Below are 20,242 nucleotides of genomic sequence, written 5' to 3' on the forward strand. Positions count from 1 at the left end.
TAAATTACCTGTGAGTAATGAAAAAATAAATTTGTAAATTTTACTGTTCTCAAGGTTTCTCAGCCTTAAAATAAATCTGATTTCTTTTAAGGTTTTATATGTATTATCTATAATGGTAAATGACTTTTCAGTTCCAATTGACAAAGGAGAAGCAGCTAAATGCTTTTTTTAATTATAAAATTTAAAAATGGAAAATCTCTTGAATGATATTTTTATCATTCTTACAGATCATTTTTTTTTTTTTTTGGTGTGGTTTAGTGCAACTATATCTTTCTTTCAATTTCTTTCTTTATAGTTTATTATTCATTGGCTTTTTTTTGTGTTTGCCAATCACAACTCTATTTTCATTTCAAGCAATAAATTTAAGGCAAGCATTTCTTTCATCTTTATTAGAATTTCACCATCGGAGAAATTAAGGAATAATTGCTTTTACCATTTGTATTTTGTGTAGATTAATTTTTTCACTGTTTGCTAGAATATTATACTATATAATTTGTTAAATATTAGTGATTGAGGGTAGATCAAACTTACTTTAAAAATTTATTCATTAATGATTTAAAAAGCATTCATGAGATGAAATAAAATAAAAAATATCAAAAAAGTTGTTAGGACAGTCTTCCAATTGTTTTAATATTTTGAAAATCTCCACAATATGTTTAAGTTTAATGTCTATTTTAGTAAATACACTTTCAGTTTTTGTTTTGGAAAAATTTTCAGCAATTTTACCATAGTAGCTTAACAATTAAATCCCATTCACTTGCATCAAAGACAGGAAGATTTGGTATGCTTAAACAATAATTTATAGTCATTACTTTTAGATCTGATAGCTTTCCTAGCATCATAAATGTGCTGTTCTATCCAGCTGATACATCCTGAATTAATTTATATTCATAATACCAAACTGTTTTTGAATTGTTTCAGTTTTATGTAGTAATCACTATATGACTGAAGTATCCAACAATTTTTTGCTATTAATTAGTGTTTCATTCACAATTCTTTAGTGCATAAATACAGTTATTAAAGTTAGTTTCTTATATTTAGCAACTTATGATATATACAGTTATTTATTGTGAATTGCTAAATTTGAAGAAAGCATAGTATTGATTCACAGCCAGAGGTCTGAATACACTTACTCTGCTATCACTACAAATGATGTAAATTAATTTGAAGACACAGTCTGTTTAAAAATGGGAACCACCATTTATTCACTTCTTGTATTCCAGAATACAAAACATTTGACGACCTGACGTTTCTTTTTAGGCTCATGGCTTTAAAAACAGAAAAATATCCAATTAAAATTACAAATTTAAAATTGGAACTGGAAGGTCTTACAGACATCTTCTTTTTTTATTTTTACCATACCACTCAGGGATATTTGAGCTTTATATCCACTGGAGAATGCACTGGTAAATGTAGAGTTTTAGATTTTCCTGGTGATGAATCTTTGCTGTGTCTTGCAAATTAATTTACATAAGATTGCCATCTGACAACATCCTACATTGAACTTTGCAAAAGTTCAATTGTAGGAGTTGCAGGCTTTCAGCCTACCTAATATCAATATACTTCATAATTAGTCAGTACACTAGATACTAAAATAATAAATGCTAATGATATGCACACTGATAATATATAGTTTGTTCTCAAGGTTTCACTAGTCAAGTTTAGTTTGAATGTTCTTCATCACAGATATCAATTTAATAGTTAGGGTTTCCTAATGGCACAAGACAGTAAACAGGAAAATTTAATACAGGGTTCTAAAAGTTCAAGCCTCAGGGACTTTGACAACAATTTTAGAACTCTGTATAGAACCTTTCAGAGTGCAGGTTGCTCATGACTGTAGCTGATATTGATATCAATATATTAGTATGTTACTAATTTCATAACATCATCATACTACAAATAGCAATAATATTTAATAATATAATTTAAGGAAAGTATGCTACTTATTTAAGATAAATCAAAAGAATTTATTCTAGAAATATTTTCAGTCTACAGTTAGGCTTGCATCACCTATAGTTAGTTGATGCAGGTCTAATTGTAGACTGAAAATATTTCTTGAGTAAATTGTAATTTTTTAATTTTGTTAAACATGTAGTATATTTTCCTTGAATTTATATATAATGCCAAGTTTTGTTACTTTCAAGTGTCTTGCATATTTAAATTTATTGAGTGTTTTCAAATTACTAAATTGCTTTATCTCCAGAATAATAATGAAGAGAGTTATTTCTTTGGAAAAATAAATAATTTAAACTATAAGAATCCTGAAAGAATCATTTGGTATTTTTAATTAAATTATTAGGAATTGTAAAGCTAAGTTAAAATAACTCAATAATTTTGAAATAATTGTATTATGTATGAAGTTTTTTTTATGTTTATTAATAAGGAATATTTCAATGAAAATATTATTAATATTTATTAGAATGAATTTATTTTAAATACATTTATAATAATATAAAATTCTGTTTTACATTATAAATATTAATATGATTTTCTTTTTCTAATGAATTCAATGATATAACTTTAATAAAATTTGCATTTGATTATGTTGATTATTTATATTATATGAATTTTATTTTTATAAAGAAAGAAAAATAAAATGTAACTCTGAAGAATTTCAATGTGAAAATGGAATATGCATTAGTAAGAACTGGAAATGTGATGGAGATAATGATTGTGATGACCATTCGGATGAAAAAGATTGTGGTAAATATAACAAAAATTTTATTATTATTATGTTGGGTTAAGTGAGATATACTCGGTTAACACTGGTGGCTGTGTACTATGCCGGACCAAAGTCAAGGCATAGTAACCAAAACAGAAATTAAAGAAGTGTATCAGTGTGTGTGTCTGTATTCAGGAATTTTCTCACAATATGACATGAGTAGTAGTGGTTTGGGCCATACTGATCACAAAAATAATTTTCTAATTACAAATTTGAATTAAATTAATTTTATTTTAACAATAATGCAAAGTTTCTGTATTAATTATTAAATGTTTTTACAAATTTGAATTAAATTATTTTTTTAATTATAAATATGACACAAATTTGAATTAAATTAATTTTATTTTAACAATATTGGGAAGCTTTGATCACAAAATTCATTTTTAAGATTTCTTTTAATATAAAATTAAGTTGCAGTGATAATTTAATTAAAATTTGTCAATTAAATTTAAAATATGACAATTTGAAATAATATTTTATTATTATAAAATTAAGTCGCACTGATCATTTTTAAAATAAAAATTTGTCGAATGGTATTATTTCAGATCACAAAATTAATTTTTCAGATAATAAATTTGTCAAGTAAATTAAATTAAGATCACAAATAGAGATTTGTCGAGTAATAGTTTTATCATCAATACCAGAATTAATTTTTTGAAATTATGTTTTTAAATTAATTATTTTCTCGATTGATATTTATTATAAAATTTATTGAGTAAATTAAATTAAGATTAGAAATAAAAATTTGTCGAATAGAATTATTTCAGATCACAAAATTAATTTTTCGACTAAGATTACAAATTATTATTTAAAATTATAAAAGTTTGTCGAGTAAATTAAGTTAAGATTACAAATAATTTTTGAGGATATAAATATTTTTTTAATAAAATTATTTTCAGATCAAACATTTGTCGAGTAAATTAAGATTACAAATAATTTGTCGAGTAATAGTTTTATTATCAATACTGAAATCAATTTTCTTGATTGATATTCGGGTACACAAATTAATATAACACCGAAATTATTTTGAGAAGGTTTTTACATTACAGTTTATTTAAGTGTTTCCACTTTTTCCTTCAGTTTATCTAAAGTAAGACATATTTCTGCAAGTAAATGCAGGAATGACTTCACGATTGCTGACGATAATTCTCGATTTAATTTTTGATATTTTAAAATGTGACACGAAGAAAGTTCGTTTTGAAAGTCGTCAATAAATTGCTGGTCAAGTATTTGGTAATGAGAAACATAATTCCAGTTTAGATAATCTTTTAATATGCGTAAAGTCATAGTTTTTAATCGTTGGTATTTTAAAATTTTTTTAATATCTAACGTATGTATGTATCGCCTAATAAAATTATCGGAAAGAATTTGAAATTCGGCGACTTTATTCCAATCAATTAATTTTTCAAGAGAAATCTTGTTCACAAAATTAAGATTACAAATAATTTGTTGTGTTTAATTTTCAAATTAATTTTTCGGGTTATAAATTATTTTCAGATCAGAAATTTATCGAGTAAATTACAATTATAAATAATTTTAATATTTAGAAAACTTCTCAATCCATACAATTTATTCTAATATAAAGGATAAATTAAAACACGACAACTTAAAATAATACTTTAACAATCAGGCAAAGTTTAATAATTTTTTTAATTATTAAATTATTAAATTAATTTGCAATAATAATTTTTACAATTTGTTCTAATATCCAAGTAAATTAAAACACGACAACTTAAAATAATATTTTAACAACAAGACAAAGTAAAATACGGAAATAGTTCAATATAATAATTATTTAAATTATGTTTCTTACTTATTTATTAAATACCTATACAGTGTATTCATTTTGAAAATATCTGGTTTTTGTTTAAGAACTGTTGGTAAGATAGCATATCGCAAAAGGAACATTTCTTTTTAATATTATCCAATCTTAAACACCCAAGAAGTTCGATGTCTAAATAATTGTAGTTCCATTAGTAAAATAAAAATTTCTATCTGTCCAATTTTTGAGGATTTAGGTACTCCCAACTTTTCAATGTCAAATGATGGAATTTTTATGTTATATATTGCTTCGGTTAAGTTTAAAAAATTAAATTCAATTTGCCCTCCCTTGTAATAAATTATATCGTACTTTTTTATATAAATTAAATAAAATTTCATATACCTTACTATGAATTTCTAACATCCAAAATTATGTTTTTTATATGATAAATACAGCTCATGTAAAGAAATTTCCAAATTTAACAGATTTTTTTATTATCTCGTGGTGATAAATTATCGAAAGTAATGAATTGATTATAAAAATCTATCTTCCAAAAATTGTTTGTATGTCTTGCTTCAAACCCAATTTGTCTACATAAGATGTTGAATGGAAGATTTTCGTCTCGGATCGTGAAAGCTTCGAAGACATGGGTAACTCTTATATCAGAAACTATTACTCCATGAATGTTTCTTTTTTTCTTTTTTTGGTAGTAAAATTAACTTGCCATTGATCTTTCGCTCATAATTGATACTTTTTAACGGAATCCATATAAAGGTCTATTACAGTTCTATAGGAGTGTCTAATGTTTTTATGCCAACAGTCGATAAGTTGAAATGCTTGAAAATCTATTAACATCGCATTCTGTAATTTTATATAAATAAAAATTAGGATTACTATTATTTTATATTTAATAAGAAAATAACGAAAACATTTCATACATAAACATTTCTTACCGACCATATAGAATGTTCATTGATGTACCAAATGTTGTCTCGTCTTCCTATTTTTGATATTATATCGCGATTATATTCAATTATTTCATCCATTTTATCAAATTGTTAATGTGAAATCTATAAAAATATAATTTTTAAAATTTATATTGTAATTGAATTGAAATGAAACTTGTTTTTAAAATTTACAAAATTTAGTTACCATAATGAAATGAAAGTAAAAGATATATTACAAGAATTTTACTCAAATTGTACAGTAGCAATAATGATAATAATAATATTACAAAATGGTCTTTCTTCAAATCAAATTTGTACTGCGTGATTCAACCTATTAAACTTTGAATTACTATACGGTTTATACTAAACCATAATTTCTTTGAAATAATATTTATTTAACTGACAAACTCTAATTAAAGATATTAAATTTATAAAATGAAACTGTGATTACATACATTTTTTTTATTTATTATAAACTCATTTCACTTCAATGAAAATTATTATATATCAACGAACTTTAAGAATAAATTTTACAACAATAAGGTGGTTTATTTTAAAAACAACTTATTTAATTAAGCTAACTAAAAACAATAAAATTGTAACACTATCTGTATTAGTTATATATTATAGTACGTAAAATTTTGCAATAATATTATTATTGCAACTGATTTGCAATAATAATAATAATTTTTAAAACAGCAATTTAAAATAATATAACATTAAAGTTTCGTTGATTGTAACAAAAAATTACAGCTCTATTTGTACTTAAATTCAAAGGATATTGACAGGTTTTTTACTACAATAGTTATAGAATGAAGCTGATAAAATTTATAAAGCAAAATTTCAAAAATTGTTTGTGGAATAACATGGTTCATCTGAGTTTCATATTTTATAAACTCATCAATATAGTTTAAAATTCTACCACCTCCATAAATTGATGTTAAACTTGTGAATTTTCGAAATATTTACTTTTATCTAGAAAAATGTCTAACCCAAACTTTTGGTCTAAGGCAAACTTTTGCTTTTTCAACTCGTGATTTTCTATATTTCTAGGTTTGGCCTCGTTTATTACCGAAAATTGTAAACGAAGATAATGTCTATATCAAAAAACTATATTATAATACACTGTATTAATTTTAATGCAGGCTATTTGTGAATTTTTGAGAGTTGAAATCTAATTTATATTAAAGTATCTCAATTAAATATAGTCATACAAAGAAAAACGATATTTATTATAAATTATTTTAATACTTACTACAGGAGAATTTTATAGTACCAGAGTATATGTTGTCTAAAATTTAAAAAATGATAGATTCATTATAAAAATGAATTTCTGCAAGTAAGCGAAGTAATAAACTTTTGCTGACTTTAAGTAAATTATTCGTAATTCAGAAAATAAATTATATAGCATCTCGAAAACTCTATAACTCTCTAAAATTTTGTTTCTGATATGATAGATATAAACCATGCAAATAATTGTCAAATCTTACCGATTTTTTATGTCTAACTGTTAAATTAAAAAAAATAATAATAATAGACTCATTATAAAAATCAGTTTTCCCGAACTCTAGACTATCTTGTTACAAACCTAAACTCCCAGAACTATGTGTTAACAAAGATTTTCATTGTGAAGCGCAAATGCCTCAAAATCAATAATCACACATATTAAATAATAATAATAGTAATAAATACTTACCTTCAAAATTTATTAAAACAGAATTCAATATCACATGAAACTAATTCAGTAATATTTCAAAATAAAAAGTTATGCATATATTAAAATAATAAGTCAATGAACTTTACTAAACCTCTAAAAGACGTATTTTAAACATTTACACAATTGTCTAAATGGTCGTACATTGCATTAAATTTTACCACCTTACATTGATTCTCTTATATTTCTTGATGTTAAACTTGTGAATTTTTCGGAGATTTAGTTTTATCTAGAGTTAGGTCTAAGTCAAAGGCAAACTTTTAAATAAAAATACTTACTTTCGGAAGAGGATGATCTTGTATAAGAGGTTCTTGCAAAAGAAGTTATCGGCAAGGTATTGAACCAGTCTCTTATAACCAGTATTTATACCATCTCTTAATGCAAAAACAACGGAAAAAGGATATATCAAAATTAGCAACTTTGAAAAACAAAAGATATATATATATTAGTACAAAAATGAAATTGTTTTATTTTTAAATTATTATTGGAAATTAACTGTTTTTGATCCGTTTTTATATTTCTGTTATTCAAGGTATGGTGTAAAGATAGTGTATTATTGGAAATTAACTGTTTTCGATTCATTTTTATATTTCCTGTTTTTAGGGTATAATCTAAAAATATTAATATATTATATATATATATATCTTTTGTTTTTCAAAGTTGCTAATTTTGATATATCCTTTTTCCGTTGTTTTTGCATTAAGAGATGGTATAAATACTGGTTATAAGAGACTGGTTCAATACCTTGCCGATAACTTCTTTTGCAAGAACCTCTTATACAAGATCATCCTCTTCCGAAAGTAAGTATTTTTATTTAAAAGTTTGCCTTTGACTTAGACCTAACTCTAGATAAAACTAAATCTCCGAAAAATTCACAAGTTTAACATCAAGAAATATAAGAGAATCAATGTAAGGTGGTAAAATTTAATGCAATGTACGACCATTTAGACAATTGTGTAAATGTTTAAAATACGTCTTTTAGAGGTTTAGTAAAGTTCATTGACTTATTATTTTAATATATGCATAACTTTTTATTTTGAAATATTACTGAATTAGTTTCATGTGATATTGAATTCTGTTTTAATAAATTTTGAAGGTAAGTATTTATTACTATTATTATTATTTAATATGTGTGATTATTGATTTTGAGGCATTTGCGCTTCACAATGAAAATCTTTGTTAACACATAGTTCTGGGAGTTTAGGTTTGTAACAAGATAGTCTAGAGTTCGGGAAAACTGATTTTTATAATGAGTCTATTATTATTATTTTTTTTAATTTAACAGTTAGACATAAAAAATCGGTAAGATTTGACAATTATTTGCATGGTTTATATCTATCATATCAGAAACAAAATTTTAGAGAGTTATAGAGTTTTCGAGATGCTATATAATTTATTTTCTGAATTACGAATAATTTACTTAAAGTCAGCAAAAGTTTATTACTTCGCTTACTTGCAGAAATTCATTTTTATAATGAATCTATCATTTTTTAAATTTTAGACAACATATACTCTGGTACTATAAAATTCTCCTGTAGTAAGTATTAAAATAATTTATAATAAATATCGTTTTTCTTTGTATGACTATATTTAATTGAGATACTTTAATATAAATTAGATTTCAACTCTCAAAAATTCCCAAATAGCCTGCATTAAAATTAATACAGTGTATTATAATATAGTTTTTTGATATAGACATTATCTTCGTTTACAATTTTCGGTAATAAACGAGGCCAAACCTAGAAATATAGAAAATCACGAGTTGAAAAAGCAAAAGTTTGCCTTAGACCAAAAGTTTGGGTTAGACATTTTTCTAGATAAAAGTAAATATTTCGAAAATTCACAAGTTTAACATCAATTTATGGAGGTGGTAGAATTTTAAACTATATTGATGAGTTTATAAAATATGAAACTCAGATGAACCATGTTATTCCACAAACAATTTTTGAAATTTTGCTTTATAAATTTTATCAGCTTCATTCTATAACTATTGTAGTAAAAAACCTGTCAATATCCTTTGAATTTAAGTACAAATAGAGCTGTAATTTTTTGTTACAATCAACGAAACTTTAATGTTATATTATTTTAAATTGCTGTTTTAAAAATTATTATTATTATTGCAAATCAGTTGCAATAATAATATTATTGCAAAATTTTACGTACTATAATATATAACTAATACAGATAGTGTTACAATTTTATTGTTTTTAGTTAGCTTAATTAAATAAGTTGTTTTTAAAATAAACCACCTTATTGTTGTAAAATTTATTCTTAAAGTTCGTTGATATATAATAATTTTCATTGAAGTGAAATGAGTTTATAATAAATAAAAAAAATGTATGTAATCACAGTTTCATTTTATAAATTTAATATCTTTAATTAGAGTTTGTCAGTTAAATAAATATTATTTCAAAGAAATTATGGTTTAGTATAAACCGTATAGTAATTCAAAGTTTAATAGGTTGAATCACGCAGTACAAATTTGATTTGAAGAAAGACCATTTTGTAATATTATTATTATCATTATTGCTACTGTACAATTTGAGTAAAATTCTTGTAATATATCTTTTACTTTCATTTCATTATGGTAACTAAATTTTGTAAATTTTAAAAACAAGTTTCATTTCAATTCAATTACAATATAAATTTTAAAAATTATATTTTTATAGATTTCACATTAACAATTTGATAAAATGGATGAAATAATTGAATATAATCGCGATATAATATCAAAAATAGGAAGACGAGACAACATTTGGTACATCAATGAACATTCTATATGGTCGGTAAGAAATGTTTATGTATGAAATGTTTTCGTTATTTTCTTATTAAATATAAAATAATAGTAATCCTAATTTTTATTTATATAAAATTACAGAATGCGATGTTAATAGATTTTCAAGCATTTCAACTTATCGACTGTTGGCATAAAAACATTAGACACTCCTATAGAACTGTAATAGACCTTTATATGGATTCCGTTAAAAAGTATCAATTATGAGCGAAAGATCAATGGCAAGTTAATTTTACTACCAAAAAAAGAAAAAAAGAAACATTCATGGAGTAATAGTTTCTGATATAAGAGTTACCCATGTCTTCGAAGCTTTCACGATCCGAGACGAAAATCTTCCATTCAACATCTTATGTAGACAAATTGGGTTTGAAGCAAGACATACAAACAATTTTTGGAAGATAGATTTTTATAATCAATTCATTACTTTCGATAATTTATCACCACGAGATAATAAAAAAAATCTGTTAAATTTGGAAATTTCTTTACATGAGCTGTATTTATCATATAAAAAACATAATTTTGGATGTTAGAAATTCATAGTAAGGTATATGAAATTTTATTTAATTTATATAAAAAAGTACGATATAATTTATTACAAGGGAGGGCAAATTGAATTTAATTTTTTAAACTTAACCGAAGCAATATATAACATAAAAATTCCATCATTTGACATTGAAAAGTTGGGAGTACCTAAATCCTCAAAAATTGGACAGATAGAAATTTTTATTTTACTAATGGAACTACAATTATTTAGACATCGAACTTCTTGGGTGTTTAAGATTGGATAATATTAAAAAGAAATGTTCCTTTTGCGATATGCTATCTTACCAACAGTTCTTAAACAAAAACCAGATATTTTCAAAATGAATACACTGTATAGGTATTTAATAAATAAGTAAGAAACATAATTTAAATAATTATTATATTGAACTATTTCCGTATTTTACTTTGTCTTGTTGTTAAAATATTATTTTAAGTTGTCGTGTTTTAATTTACTTGGATATTAGAACAAATTGTAAAAATTATTATTGCAAATTAATTTAATAATTTAATAATTAAAAAAATTATTAAACTTTGCCTGATTGTTAAAGTATTATTTTAAGTTGTCGTGTTTTAATTTATCCTTTATATTAGAATAAATTGTATGGATTGAGAAGTTTTCTAAATATTAAAATTATTTATAATTGTAATTTACTCGATAAATTTCTGATCTGAAAATAATTTATAACCCGAAAAATTAATTTGAAAATTAAACACAACAAATTATTTGTAATCTTAATTTTGTGAACAAGATTTCTCTTGAAAAATTAATTGATTGGAATAAAGTCGCCGAATTTCAAATTCTTTCCGATAATTTTATTAGGCGATACATACATACGTTTGATATTAAAAAAATTTTAAAATACCAACGATTAAAAACTATGACTTTACGCATATTAAAAGATTATCTAAACTGGAATTATGTTTCTCATTACCAAATACTTGACCAGCAATTTATTGACGACTTTCAAAACGAACTTTCTTCGTGTCACATTTTAAAATATCAAAAATTAAATCGAGAATTATCGTCAGCAATCGTGAAGTCATTCCTGCATTTACTTGCAGAAATATGTCTTACTTTAGATAAACTGAAGGAAAAAGTGGAAACACTTAAATAAACTGTAATGTAAAAACCTTCTCAAAATAATTTCGGTGTTATATTAATTTGTGTACCCGAATATCAATCAAGAAAATTGATTTCAGTATTGATAATAAAACTATTACTCGACAAATTATTTGTAATCTTAATTTACTCGACAAATGTTTGATCTGAAAATAATTTTATTAAAAAAATATTTATATCCTCAAAAATTATTTGTAATCTTAACTTAATTTACTCGACAAACTTTTATAATTTTAAATAATAATTTGTAATCTTAGTCGAAAAATTAATTTTGTGATCTGAAATAATTCTATTCGACAAATTTTTATTTCTAATCTTAATTTAATTTACTCAATAAATTTTATAATAAATATCAATCGAGAAAATAATTAATTTAAAAACATAATTTCAAAAAATTAATTCTGGTATTGATGATAAAACTATTACTCGACAAATCTTTATTTGTGATCTTAATTTAATTTACTTGACAAATTTATTATCTGAAAAATTAATTTTGTGATCTGAAATAATACCATTCGACAAATTTTTATTTTAAAAATGATCAGTGCGACTTAATTTTATAATAATAAAATATTATTTCAAATTGTCATATTTTAAATTTAATTGACAAATTTTAATTAAATTATCACTGCAACTTAATTTTATATTAAAAGAAATCTTAAAAATGAATTTTGTGATCAAAGCTTCCCAATATTGTTAAAATAAAATTAATTTAATTCAAATTTGTGTCATATTTATAATTAAAAAAATAATTTATTCAAATTTGTAAAAACATTTAATAATTAATACAGAAACTTTGCATTATTGTTAAAATAAAATTAATTTAATTCAAATTTGTAATTAGAAAATTATTTTTGTGATCAGTATGGCCCAAACCACTACTACTGACATGTATTCAATATAGTGGCCTTCTGTAGTGTGATGTATGTGTTTCTATTCAATTGTAATGTCCCAGGCTTTTGTGTAGTGTGTGTGGTATGACACCTGTAGAGGAGAGAACAACAGGTACAATAAGCACCCTATCCATCCTCCACAGATGCCTTATTTCCTGGGCGAGTTCTGTGTACTTGCTAATTTTTTCAGTGCATGCGTTTTGTATATTGTGAGTGTTTGGAATGGATATGTCTATAATGTATGTGATTTTATTGTGTTTGTCAATGAGTGTGATGTCTGGTCTGTTGTGGTAAATTGTTTTATCTGTGATTATGGCTCTGTCGTAGTACATTTTGTGCGTGTTGTTTTCCAATACTGTCTGTGGAATGTATTTGTAATATGGTTCGTGGATGTCTACTAATTTGTGTTTCCTTGCAAGCTCTTGGTGTATTATATTTGCTACTTGATTATGTCTGTGTAAATAATCTGTTTGTGCCAAGAGCTTGCAACCAGAGGTGATGTGTTGTATAGTTTCTGGCATGATGTGACATTTTCTGCATGTGTCATTTGTGAGTGTTGCATCTTTGAGTATGTGTTTTCTGTAGTTTTTAGTATTTATGACCTGATCCTGTATGGCAATCATGAATCCTTCCGTCTCCCCAAAGAGGCATCCCCGAGCTAACCAGCTGTTTGATGCAGTTTTGTCAACAAAATCATGGGCCAGATCATAAGGATGCCTGCCATGGAGTGCCTTTCGAGCCCACGATTGCTTAATGGTGTCTATGCTTTTTATATGTTGTGTTGTGTCCATATGATGTGAGTGCAAGTTTAATGGTGTGTTATTTGAGTCTGCTAGAGTTACTGCTTTATGTAATTGTGATGTTTCTTGTTTTTTGTAGAAAAACTCTCGCAGTGACTGTATTTGTTTGTAGTGAAGGTTAACTATGTCAATCAGGCCACGTCCGCCATCTTTACGTGGAAGGGTTAATCTTTCTGTGGCGGATTTAGGATGATGTTGTTTATGCTTAGTAAGTGTTGTTCTTGTTTTCCTTTGGAGTTGCTCAAGATCTGTGTGAGTCCAATGTATAACTCCAAAAGAATATGTCAGTACTGGGATGACATATGTGTTTATTGCTTTAACTGTGTGTTTTGCATTTAACTGTGTTCTGAGAATAGCATTTAACCTAGTTTGGTATTCTTTAATTAATCTTTGCTTTATTTGTTCATGTTCTGTTAGTTTGGCCTGTTGGAATCCTAAATACTTGTAGAACTCGCCCTCTTCCATGGATTCAATGTCTCTATTTCCAAGTGCAAAATCTTCTTTCTTCAGGATTCCTTTTTCTATGTGAAGTGTTTTGCATTTATCTAGGCCAAATTCCATTTGTATGTCCTTGGTGTATGAATGTGTGATTTGTAGGAGTTGATGAAGTTGTTTTTGTGTGGATGCATAAAGTTTTATGTCATCCATGTACATGAGATGTGACAGTGTATACTGTGTTGTTTTTTCATGCCTGATATTGTAGCCATATTGTGTGTTGTTTAACATGTTGGATAATGGATTCAAGGCTAGGCAGAACCAGAGAGGACTCAAGGAATCTCCTTGAAAAATTCCTCGCCTAATAAAGATTTGGTTTGTTTGTATGGAAGTGTTATGAACCCTGAGATGTAGTGTTGTTCTCCAGTGCTGCATAGTGTTTTGGAAGAATGTAATGAGTGATGGATGTATTTTGTACATGTGTAGAATATGTAGCAGCCAACTGTGTGGAACACTGTCGAATGCTTTTCTGTAGTCTATATATGCCATGTGTATGTTTCTGTGTTGTTTGTGTGCTTGCCGTAGAATGACTGAATCTATGAGTAACTGTTCTTTGCATCCCTTGTGATTTCTACGGCAACCTTTTTGTTGTTCCGTTAGAATGTCGTGTTGTTCAACATGTTTGTATATTTTGTTTGCAATACAGGATGTCAATAATTTGTAGAGTGTTGGAAGACATGTAATTGGTCTGTATTGTGTGGGGTCTGTGGTATTGTTGTTTTTAGGTTTCTTGTAGGTGATGCCCTGAGTAAGAAAATTTGGCATGTCTTGTGGATTGATGATGATGTGTGTTAGGTGTTTAGCTAGTTCCTGGTGTAGTGATGTAAACTTTTTGTACCAGAAATTGTGAATGTTGTCTACACCAGGTGTCTTGCAGTTGTGTGTTCTGTTAACAGTGTACTGGAAATCATGTATGCTTATTTCAACACAGGGCATAGTTGGTATGTTGTGTAAGTTTCTGTTCTCCTCTTCGATCCAGCCTGCTTCAGCATTGTGCGTGACAGCACTGGACCAAAGAGAAGACCAATATGTTGTGAGTTCTTCTTCTGTTGGTGTGCCACTGTGCTGTGTATCAGTGTTTGCTTTGTTATTAATTTGTCTGTAAAAGAGTTTTTCATTGTTTGTAAATAATTTATTTTGTTGTTTTCGTAGTGTACATGTTTTGTATCGTTTGAGTCTACGTGCTTTGGCAGCAAGTTTTTGTTTTAGTGTATCAATGTATTCTGTAATGTGTGTGTTGTGACGTTCATGTTTTGTGTGTGTTTTTATTTTCTTGAAAATGTTTTTGAGCTGTTTCCTTAATTTGGGTGTTATGTTGTTTTTAGTGTATTGTGTCAGCCTGCCTAATTGCTGTCTAATGTCATTTATTTGTGTTTCTATTCTTCTCTGCCAGGCAGGCTTGTGATAGAATTGTGTTTTCTGTGTATTTGTCTGTGATTGTACTTTCAGTCCATGGTGTGTCACTACTGTGACTGCCCCAGCATAAACTAATGTATGAATGTCTGAGAGTGTAGAAATTGAATGGATGTAGTGTGGTAGTAAGTGAGTGTTTACATAATTTAGTGTTTTTCCTACTTCCTTCGACGTGTTGATTTTTGGTATTCGTGGTCGTTGTGTGGGATCTGTGCCTGTATATTTAGTGAGTGTTTCCTGAAATATAAGTGAGAGCGTATTAACTAAATCCATGTCTATGTTATCAGTGATGGATGAGGAAGTGTCTGTAGTATCATTAGTGGTAATTGTTGTATGTGTGTTATTATCAATGTTTGTTACTGGATTATCCTGACAGGTTACATGATCTTCATTAATGTCAGATGTTTCTATCTGTTGATGTATTTGATCAGCAACCTGTTGTTTGATAAGTTTAAGTGTTGTTTGTGGAATAAGGTTGTTGTGTATAATCGTTCGTTTTTGATCAACAACCCTTTGTTCGGTGACAGTGAGATGAGGATACTGTTGTGTGAATCTATGGTATAGTTGTTGTCTGTATGCTGTCATGTTTGTTTCGAGTTTTGTGATCGTGTAGTAAGTACGGATGATAAACTCGTTCATTTCTACTGTCCATTTCATTCGTTGGCGTGGTTTTCCAGCCTTTGTGGTCTGTGGATGCATTGCCACAGAAACACCAAGGCTGGGTTGGTTTCTCACATCTGTTGAGGGCATTGCAGTAGCCATGCTTGGGCCGGTGCTGCTTTCGCCACCGGTAACCAAGGGAGACTGTGGCCTATTTTTCGAACGTGAGCCTCTGCCTAACTCACGAACGCGGACCTTGTTAATCCGGGCGACGTCCGAGCCGGTATCACATTTAGATCTGGTTACTACCATGATACATATCTCCACAGAATGTGGGTGTGTGGTCACTCTTAGCTTCATTTCTCCCCATAGACCTTACTGGCATGGGTGTCCCTACCAGGAGCTTGTGCTCCAGCCTGCATTGCCCTATGGATCAGTAAAATTACTGGGCTCTCCCACCACGACCAGGTGGGAGAGTTATTATTATTATTATTATTATTGTTACTATTATTATTATTATTATTATTAAAATATTAACACTAAAAGTTGTAAATAACATTATTTATTACCTAATTATGTTATATTTGAATTTTTTTTACTTTGATTATATATTTGTATGATTTTAATTTGGTTTCTTTTTTTCTGTATTTAACTTAGTTATAATAATCAAGAAAGTTCTGCAAGAAAAATTTTCACTAGAATATTCATGTTTATTTTATATATCTCATTATTATTGTTTTTTGAAAGACTCCAAACTCTTATTTTATTTTTCAGTAAAATTATTTTTAAAAAAATGGCCTACATTTTTAGAATTTCATTTGTAATTTAAGTATTAAATACTATAAATTTTAGTGAACATGCCATTTTCTGTTTTATTGAATATTTTTATTAATGCAATTTTTTACTTTGAATAGCTAAAAATCTAAATTGCATTTTTGTGGAAGTGCCAGTTATGTAAATGGTTTTCCACATGCAGGAGCTTACAAAGTTTTAGATCATGTTTAACTATTCTACATCAGTACAAACATAAAACATGTTACACCAAAAACAATAAAGCTAAAATCTTTGTCCTGACAAAGATTTTAGCTGTGAAGAACTTGTATGATGCTTGGGGTATAGTGGGTCTCTTTGCATGCTCCTTTAGAAATCTTTTTAATTTAACAAAGAAATACATAGAAGGTTTCTTTATCAATAAAAACAATCTTAAAGATTTAATTTCTGTGGGTAAAAATAACATTAATTTTACAGGGGTGGAAACCATTATGGGTCTCTCAGTTTTCTTTGGGTGAAAGGGAAAAATCCATAGCTTTCCCTTTCAGTTGCCCTAATCTTTGTCTTCAGGTAGAACTGACTCTACCTTTATTTAAGTGAAATGAGTGCAAAGCATATCCAAAAATCTTCAGCCACATTCTCTTTCTTACACCATATAATTATCTAACCTTATTCCATATCTGTTTTAGGATCATTTGAGATCAAATCTTTTAAAAACTACCTATTTTAACTTACAAATTTACATAAATGATTTAAGTGAAATGAAATTCATTTAAATATTTCTCTACCTTGATATTTGTAGTAGTGATAGAAAGTTATTTTAATACAAGTAGTAAGCATATGCTTGTTAGAATCATCATCATCTGCAATTACTTGTATAAATTTATATTTTTAGTGATTTAGTGATTAGTGTAATTTTGTAGATTTATAAAGATTTATATGACATTAATAATAGTTTTATTTAAATTCTTTTTAAAAGTTTTGTGAATGAAATTCTGTATACTACATAATTATAATTAAAGTAACTTAATTTTTTTAAGAGTCTGGTCTGCAAAAGAGTCAAGTTAGTTTTAATTAATAAATAACATATCAATAATAAAATTAATATATTATCTAGCTACCACCATTATTATTATTATTTATAATTGCTAGAATAAAAACTTTTCTATTATTGGCTTTTCAATGTAGGATACATTTTCATGTTATTATCATTGACTTTGTAGCAATTATATTAAATTAAACTCTTAAATAATCAAAGTAAAATAATAAAAATTAAGAGAATTAATTATAATTAAGGGTTTATAAGATTAAAAAATTTAAACAATATTTGTCTACATTTTTTATAATTAGTAATAAAGTTGAGCTGTTTCAATTAAAACATGATGTTAATGTTAATTTTAAATTGTAGTTTTTAAATTAACTTTTAAATAATGTAAATAAAGGTTTATCTTTTATACATTGTAATTTTAAATTTTTATATACTGTACATTAAATGTAAAAGCAATTGATAATGAAGTGAATATTATACAAATTATTTTAAACTTGTGGAATTGAGCATATGTGAAGCTGTTAGTTTTTCTTTTTATCTATTGAATTTTAGTATATAGGTAACCCCCCGTATAACATGGCACTTCTATAGTACAGATTCATTCTAACACGGTTCGAGAATTGGGAACATCCCCCATATAACATGGTGCTTTTAAAGCACGGGTTCACTTTAACACGGTTTGGGAATTAGGTAAGACCCTCGTACAACATGAAATATATTAAAAACTGTTACCAGTTGATGATTCTCATGCTGAGATCATCATATAGGATGAATAATTACTTAAATAAGTATTTTACCCATAAAAAAATCTATATAAAGCTGAAAAACTGGATTCTATCACTGTATGCCAAAAATGGCCACTAGGGGCGCCCTAGCAATTATTTAAATTAACAATATAAATTATTTTATATATATTTTATATTTTTACAGTATAATATTCAGTATATTATTATTTTTATTTGTAACTTTGTATGCCCCGATGCCTGCATCGGCCTTTTGTGAAGCATAAATCCAATTTAAAGAAGGATTTAACAGCATGTTTTTTTAATTTTTGGAACCTAACCCTCCCTTTTTGCACTAGTTCTTTGTTTTGTATAACACAGATTTGCATAACACAGCAATTTTTTGGAATGTAACTTCCATGTTATATGAGGGTTACCTGTATATATAAAACATTATTAATATTTGCAAGATTAGTTTAATTTAAATTCTTTGTTTAAGTTTATATTTTACAATTTGAAGAGAATGAAAACAATATTATAAGTTGAACATTAAATTTCATACAAAATACAAATTTGTTTACTTTAATTAAAAACTCATAAAAAAAAAGAGATGAAATATAAGATCTGTAATGCACAAAAATTAATCATTTTTTAAATTTCAAACATTTATTTTATACTTCATTAAATTTTTAAAAATATTACATAAAATTACTACAATAGAGTTTAGCTGAAAAATTTAAAATATTACATTAAGTTCTATTTGTAATAAAATAGGTTCTGTGGAATGTGCAGCTGATGAGTTTCAATGCAAATCTGGCCGGTGTATCCATAAAGCTTGGCGTTGTGATGGTGCTGTTGATTGTTCAGATAATAGTGATGAAGAAGCATGTAGTAAGTTAATTATTAATTTATAATTTGATATAATGCTTTGTGAAAAATAGTAACTATTTTATTATATTATAGTTGTATCAAAATTTGAAAAGTTTTGAACAAATATAAATTATTCATTTCTAAAATTATAAATATCAGTGATTTTGTTAGTTTTTCAGTAAATTAAAGCTAATTTTTCACTGTTTTTTCTTAACTTCTATTTATTCACCAGTATTTTTATATATCTCTTAATAATATACAAAATGTGATCTATATTATTTAAATTTTGAAAAAATACAATAATAAATTTTGATTATTAATTCAAATTTTAAAAAATCCGTAATTTTCATGAAACTAATATGAAACACTATTTCAAGTCAGTAATTTTCTACTTATTATCAAAAATTTGTTAAAGGTTACCAAGGAAAACAAAGGTATCAGTTTCAAGTTGGGTAATCAAGGAAATAGTTTGAAAATTACACTATTTTATTTTTTTACTCCTCAATTGCTTCAGAAAAAGAAAAATTTTCTTAGAATTTAATCATTATTTTCAGTTTTTATTAGTTTACTAATAATCAAGGTTATTGGAGAGCTATATCATCCTTATTTAAAATAATGTTAAAATAAGTAGAAATTTTATGTAAATACAATTAAAGTAATTTATCCAAATTTTTCATGTTATCAAAAACATACATTTTATAAATAATTAAGTGTGTCCTTCTTAGTTCTGTAGTAAATGAATGTGATATTTTGATTGTTCAAAGCTATCATAATAATTAGTCTTGTAATATTTTGCACTGAACTTATAAATTCTTATACTAAATTGATAGTAGAAGATGTAAAACCTGAATTTCACTCTGTTGTAAGCAGTAATGAATGTCTACATTTATTTGAAGTAGTATGCGTAACAGTAAGTGTAAGTGCATGCCACAAAGATGCAATTTCTGTTTTATGTGAAAAGTACTATTTTCAGCACCGGATAAAGGGGCGGGCAAGCCGGGCAACTGCCTGGGGCGCCAAATTTTGAG

The 20,242-nt window shown here is 26.5% G+C and overlaps 1 protein-coding gene across 1 annotated transcript in view; it reads left to right on the forward strand.

Annotated features, from left to right (window-relative positions):
* The window catches only part of LOC136989937 (low-density lipoprotein receptor-related protein 4-like), a 229,817-nt gene that overhangs the window by 150,741 nt on the left and 58,834 nt on the right, over window positions 1–20,242 (forward strand). Inside the window, exons 7-8 of the mRNA XM_067288244.1 lie at window positions 2,584–2,703; window positions 19,119–19,235. Of these exons, the coding sequence (XP_067144345.1) occupies window positions 2,584–2,703; window positions 19,119–19,235 (237 nt within the window). The remainder of the gene's footprint in view (window positions 1–2,583; window positions 2,704–19,118; window positions 19,236–20,242) is intronic.

Source organism: Centruroides vittatus, unplaced genomic scaffold, assembly GCF_030686945.1.
Source record: "Centruroides vittatus isolate TY-2023 unplaced genomic scaffold, ASM3068694v2 scaffold_769, whole genome shotgun sequence".
NCBI lineage: Eukaryota > Metazoa > Arthropoda > Arachnida > Scorpiones > Buthidae > Centruroides > Centruroides vittatus.